This window comes from Astatotilapia calliptera, chromosome 12, assembly GCF_900246225.1.
Source record: "Astatotilapia calliptera chromosome 12, fAstCal1.2, whole genome shotgun sequence".
NCBI classification, from domain to species: domain Eukaryota; kingdom Metazoa; phylum Chordata; class Actinopteri; order Cichliformes; family Cichlidae; genus Astatotilapia; species Astatotilapia calliptera.
Genome location: NC_039313.1, coordinates 17995245 through 18001782, shown reverse-complemented (window position 1 = coordinate 18001782; position 6538 = coordinate 17995245). Strand labels below are relative to the sequence as shown.

General features: G+C 39.3%; 1 protein-coding gene across 5 annotated transcripts in view; it reads left to right on the top strand.

The window, feature by feature from the left end:
* The first annotated feature begins 690 nt into the window (after positions 1-690).
* Positions 691-6538, top strand: part of ap1b1 (adaptor related protein complex 1 subunit beta 1) — a 28881-nt gene continuing 23033 nt past the window's right edge. For 2 of the 5 annotated variants that reach the window (XM_026186745.1, XM_026186744.1), the window contains exons 1-7: positions 950-1173; positions 2942-3002; positions 4916-5021; positions 5137-5272; positions 5552-5797; positions 6011-6201; positions 6306-6527. In XM_026186745.1, the coding sequence (XP_026042530.1) occupies positions 1147-1173; positions 2942-3002; positions 4916-5021; positions 5137-5272; positions 5552-5797; positions 6011-6201; positions 6306-6527 (989 nt within the window). In that variant the 5' untranslated portion in view covers positions 950-1146. Of the gene's footprint in view, positions 873-949; positions 1174-2941; positions 3003-4915; positions 5022-5136; positions 5273-5551; positions 5798-6010; positions 6202-6305; positions 6528-6538 lie in introns of those variants that run through there. The other 3 variants (XM_026186748.1, XM_026186747.1, XM_026186746.1) reach the window with 2 other exon arrangements.

Here is a 6538-nt window from a genome sequence, read left to right as displayed (position 1 = left end):
TAATAAATAATTTGTTGCATAAGTAAGACACGACTAAATATGGCAATGCGTCCTGCAGATTTTGCTTCGTGACGTTCAAAATGGAGTTAAAATGCTGCAGTTGTTTCTCCTCACAATGTGCTTGAAATGTTCAATTTTTATTACTATTTATTTGGATAAAATAATTCAGCTAATCCCTACATAGTCTTTTATAATTATAAGTTCAAAAATATTGTAAACATTTTTGTTTTAAACTTTTGTTTTAAACCTTCCAGTGTTTAGTCAGTCTGGAAACTAGAGCCTTAGGAGCTAGAGCCCATCCCAGCTGTCATAGGGCAAGAGGCACAGATAACCATTCACACCAAGAATTTAAAATCACCAGTTAACTTGACATGTCTTTAGAATATGGCACCCAGGGAGAGAATGTAGACCATTCAGAGATGACTGGACAGCAGGACCTTTTTGCTGTCATGCAACGGTGGACCAAAGTGCTATCTTTTTGTAGAAATTAGTATTTGGTGATCCTCATTTAACGCCTCATTTATGCACATAAACACTTGCTATCTCAATACAGTATAAACTGATACACAAAACACTGGCATAATATTATCAGTCGAAAGGTTTAGGCCATAGATTTTATTTATTGTATTTAGGTAGTGTTTTTCCTCAACTTCCCAAAAAACTACTCTGTATGTAGATTTAAGTAGCCGGATTGGAGCTAAAAAGAAAAGCGCACAGCGTTGACAGAGTTCCTGAATTTCTTTGTCTCATTATGACCAGCCCTGCATGAATGAGAGCTGACGTTGCCTGCCTGTTGTTATTTTGTTAAAAGACGGAAGTAAATCAAGTAGGAGGGGACGAAGGCCATCACAGTAACTGCTACGCTTGTCACGGTAAGATATTTGTGCTTGCTGAATTCACTGTATGGCGAGTTTAATTTTAACGCCAGAAGGTACGCTAATTCGTTGAGTAAGGTCTTAATTACCCCGACAGATTAAGAGCTTAACTGTCCCGGCAAAGGCTTCCTTAAGTCCCTACTTAGAAGGTCATGTCTCAGCTTTGCTAGCCAGAGAAGTGGTCAGGCGCTAGCTGACACTGACAGGCACACTGCACCAGGCTGCTATCCTTTAGCATTAGCTTCATTCATCTACTCTAACTGCTGCAAACATGCAGGAGTGGGCAAATCAGTTATGCGTGAGTAGTGGATTGAAATGCACTTTCAAATGCGCAAATATCGGCTGCAATTTAGCTCATTTTGGGTTAACTACTCAACTACGTGTGCCTTCTGTCGTACAGACTCGAGCCAGCTATGCTAATGCTGTTCTAGCCTAATGCTAGCCAAGTAGAGAACATTTTCTCAACTTTGTGTTTTATCTATCTGTGTAAGGACAGCTTTTGTTAAATACTTATGTTGTAAGATCAGAAGCTACGTAAGAGTACACGAGAGTTTCGGTGTCAATTTAGGGCGGTAGCAGTGTGCTTTATCGTACAAACGGATCGTAATCGGCTAACGTATTGCTAACTACGTCGACAGTTGGGCTCGGTTTTGGTTAACTTATGGCTAGTTAGCGACTTGTCGGATGTCGACTGGTACCTGAAACCCGGTGCTCTAGTTAATGTGTTTTTCAGTACCATTAATAACAAGTTAACATGTCAGTCTAACAGGATTCATTCATAAATGTAGACGTGTGTTGAAGAGCCTAAAGAGTTATTTTGCGGAATATTGTGAAGGAATTTTCTCTTTCTGTGTTCTACCATTTGACTGAACTGAATATAAGTGGGATTAATGAAATCATTATGGGTTTGTTTATTCACTGCAGCAGTGTTTTTACATATTTGTAACACAGTAATAATAGATATTCAGTGCATAGTCAAGGAAACACTAACTTATTTCCATATCAGAAAGACTTTAAAGAGACAAATTCCACATGTTAGTATGAACAAGCCATATATATGTTAAACATAAACTGCTGTCCAGTTAAGCTACTAGTTGTAGGTGGTTGAGTTTAAATACCTGATGCCAACCTAAACATTGGCCAGTGCTTAAGAAAGGTGAAGGGGATGGTGCAGGCAGGGTGGAATGGGTGTAGTTGAGATGTCAGGGCTGATTAGTGACAGAATACAACAGAAAGAATGTATGGTGGGATTGACAAACAGACAGGAGGCCAAGCTAAAGGTGGCAGAATTAAACGTGTCTTTTCATTTAGATTGACCAGGATGGATAAGATTAGTAAAGAGTACATCAGATGGACAGCTCAGGTCGAGCAGCTTGGAGTCAAAGTTAGAAAGAAGGCTGAGGTGTTGTGGATGCATTGGGAAAAGGATGTTGAATATGAAGCTTCCAGGCAGGATGAACAGACGGAGACTATGACGAGATTTATGGATGGAGTGTGTGACAGGAGGATACTAGGGATTGGGTGAGATGGAGGCAGATGATCTGTTGTGGAGACCTCCTAAAAACGACCAGCTGTCCATAAGCCAAAAATGTTAAAATTTCATGTAAAAACACAGGTTTTATTTTTCCAATAGTATTTTAATATTTTACAATTTTCTCTGAAATGTGTCAAGCAGGCATCTTTGTACCTTAAACTTAAAAGAAAAGTAAAAATAAAATGAAATGGTGCCTCGAGGGCAACGGGATGAGGAAGTATAGCTAATGATACCCAGAAGAAAACATTTAATGTTGGCTGACAAGAGTTATTGTTGGCCCCATACATGCTGACCAAGATGATTTTTTTTTTTTTTTTTTTGTAAAGAGAAGATATTAGTGTCTGATTTCTTAACAGAATCCATTGTTTTGATTTCCGATAGATCCCTACCATTTATTCAGAAGAAGACAGGAATTCCTTTTATTTCCCTGTGCTTGCATTTCTAGTATTTCCTGTTGTTCTCGTGATGCTCCAAGTTTCCAGTCAGGAAAAGATTTCGCTATCATCTTTCTCATCCTGTCATTCGTTTGCAGGAGAATCGACAATTTGGATCCAAGATGACGGACTCCAAGTACTTCACCACTACCAAGAAAGGTTTGAAACTTTGTTCTTTAGAAGATTTAACATGGTAAACTCCTTAGTGCAAGATTATAATTATTGTTGTTGGTACCTACACATTATATTTATGCGAGTGCTTTGGGATGTTTTTTTTCTCGCTGATAAAAAAAAAAGTTCTGTAGATTCCCAGTAAAATGATTTGGCATGTATTTACTAACTTCAAGTCTATGAAACCAAGCACATTTACTTGTTTCAAGAGCAAGCATACTGTGGTATAACTAGGAATGTTACCGAACTATAAGGTAGATTTAAGTAAGGAAAAAACAAACAAAACAAAACAGAAAATGTACCTAAAGATGTCATCTCACGGCTTTGTATCAAAGTTGTTCCCAAGAACAAGAGCTTTGGCTTTTGTATATCAGATAAGACGTAGTGAGAATTAGCTCTCAGTGAGATAACTGCTAGGCCTCCTTGTATTTCAGCAGCTCCCCTCACACAATGTTGCTCTGGGAAAGTCTAGAAGCCCTCTTTGTTCTCTCACACAGGGCTTAAGAAATATAAACAGATGCTAGTAAATGATAGTGTACCAGACTCCTTGGTTTTTAAGGATTACCTGAGACATAAGAACAAGTTTCCTTCAAAATCTCCCCCCCGTTGGATCTGCCTGATGCTGTGTTGTGCAGTGTGGAGCTCACATGCAAAAGAGACTCTGAGTATTAATTTGCCTGGGAAACACTGAAGTCTGCCGATTCAAATTTAAGCTTATAATTTGCAGTTTTCTTGCAGTGTGTAGTTTGTACCCTAATTAGGCAGCTGAGTTAGACTGCAATAAAAACTAAATTAAACGTGATTCTCAAATTAAAAAAAATTAAAAATTCTGTGTACAATTCACCACAAATAGGCAAGCACACTCCTTTTGTGTTTATATTTGACAGACACTGTATACACTCTGCTTTAATAACACTGTTCTTTACTAGCTTTGTGTTTACACAAAGTCCTGCGTTTCCTCATCTCTGCACATGTCTGAGATAAGCTCAATGTAGCACAGATGTGCAGGATGAAAAAGACATGTTTGATATCTTTGTGCACCCATTGTGCAGATAATGACATTATTGTAACTGTAATGTGGCTGTTGAGTTTAGTATAGTAATGTGATTACAGTGCAATGCTAATTGTAGGGCAACTGTATGAATTGGTTTCGCTAAACTGCTGAAAGGTTTACAGCAGCAACATAAGTGCTTCTGTAAACATTTGCTGATGAACTCATTCACTCTCCAATGAAAAGATTACATTTTAAACTAATTATGGTTTTAGATAATTCAAGGAAATAATTGTTAAGGAAATAGCAACCTCCCAGAAGTATTTAGATGAAAACTACAGGTCTAGGTGTTTATTCTACAACCCACTCCATTGTTCTGTCTGTGGGAGAAAAAGCTCTTGCACCGCGTTCATTATGCTTACAGCTGACAGCCAGTCAGCTTTCTGACAGAGAATTGTAAAATGTCAGCCAGTGCGTCCACTGTCTAGTTTGCACATTTTAATGTTGGCAAAGCACTTTCATCCTATTTGTGTACCAGTTGGATTACGCAATAAGATGTTTCTAATTAAGATGTTTCTAAAAGATGCCCCTCCCCCCACTGGGCTCCCAGGCCTATCAATCACACATTCGCAAAAAGAACAATTTAATTATTGCTAAATACTGTAGTTCATTTAATAATAGTTTATATTTTCTATTATACATCTACACATATCAGAAGAAGGGTGTGCTTGAAGCTTTAAAATAAATTTAGTGGAGTAAAATAGAAGTGCTTTTCAGCCAGTTTGCTTCACAGGTCACTGACCCAAACAGGACTGGTGTTGACCAATCAACTCGCCCAGCATTTTTTTTCTAGCCATGGACATTTATACCATTTCATGTTTTTAATCCTATCTCTGTCTCTTGTGTACAGGGGAGATCTTTGAGCTCAAAGCAGAGCTCAATAGTGATAAGAAAGAGAAGAAGAAGGAGGCTGTAAAGAAGGTCATTGCATCCATGACGGTGGGCAAGGATGTCAGGTGAGTTAGAGGGGAAAATATCAGTGAAAATCATGTCTACAAATGTAGAGTAGAACTGCATACATGAGCTCTCACTGTGAGTCATAAGTTGTATAACAGCTCGTCTCTCCTTCAGTGCTCTGTTCCCAGATGTTGTGAACTGCATGCAGACAGATAACCTGGAACTGAAGAAGCTGGTCTACCTCTACTTGATGAACTACGCAAAAAGCCAGCCAGACATGGCGATCATGGCTGTTAACACCTTTGTGAAGGTAAAGCTCAGTTTGTCATAAATATGTAGATGCTGTAAGAAATGATCAGCTTTTTAGGTGATCTTTGACTCCTGTTTTTTGTTTTTTTGTTTTTTAAATTAATTAATTAATTAATTAAATTTTGGGACAGAAATATTGTGGACCATTTTACATGGTCAAGGATTTTGATACAAACAAGAGTTAAATCAAATTTAAAAATTGCTTGTGTAATGCAGGATTCTTTAGAAATTAATAAAATATTTGCAACAGAACTTCTGACCTCATTAAATCACCCATTAGGACTGTGAAGACCCCAACCCTCTCATCCGGGCTCTTGCTGTTCGTACCATGGGCTGCATCCGTGTGGACAAGATCACAGAGTACCTCTGTGAGCCTTTGAGAAAATGTCTGAAGGATGAAGACCCATATGTGAGGAAGACGGCTGCTGTTTGTGTAGCAAAGCTTCATGATATCAATGCCCAGTTGGTGGAGGATCAGGGCTTCCTGGACACCCTTAAAGATCTCATCTCTGACTCCAACCCTATGGTACGACTTTTTAACGAAGCCTTTTTAGCTGGCTGTTGAGCCAGCCATGTTTCTTGCATGTGACAGAGCTGCCTACAAGCCATAGCTCTATCGTTCACTGATAAGCCCATTGTTGGTGTGCAGATGTTGAACATGATGTCAGTGATCTCTTTTGTAAGTGGGCATGGTTTTCTTCCTGTTAGCATTTATCTGTGGCTTTGTCTTCATTTGTAGGTTGTCGCAAATGCAGTAGCAGCGCTGTCTGAGATTGCTGAGTCTCATCCCAATAGTAATCTAATGGACCTGAACCCTCAGACCATAAACAAGTTGCTGACAGCTCTTAATGAGTGCACAGAGTGGGGACAGATATTCATTCTTGACTGTCTGGCCAATTACACACCTCGTGATGACCGGGAGTCCCAAAGGTAAGGAGACGGCTTAGTCCTTGTGCTTGTCATTAAGTTCTATTCACTGTGGATTAGTTTTAATTTTCTGCTCTTCCTTTTCCAACATTAATAACACCTGCTAGCATCTGTGAGCGTGTGACCCCACGGCTCTCGCATGCCAACTCTGCAGTGGTGTTGTCAGCGGTTAAAGTTTTAATGAAGTTCATGGAGATGCTGCCCAAAGACTTGGACTATTATGGCACTTTACTGAAGAAGCTCGCTCCTCCACTGGTTACACTCCTCTCTGCTGAGCCTGAGTTGCAGTATGTGGCACTGAGAAACATCAATCTCATTGTCCAGAGACGGTAAGCCTGAG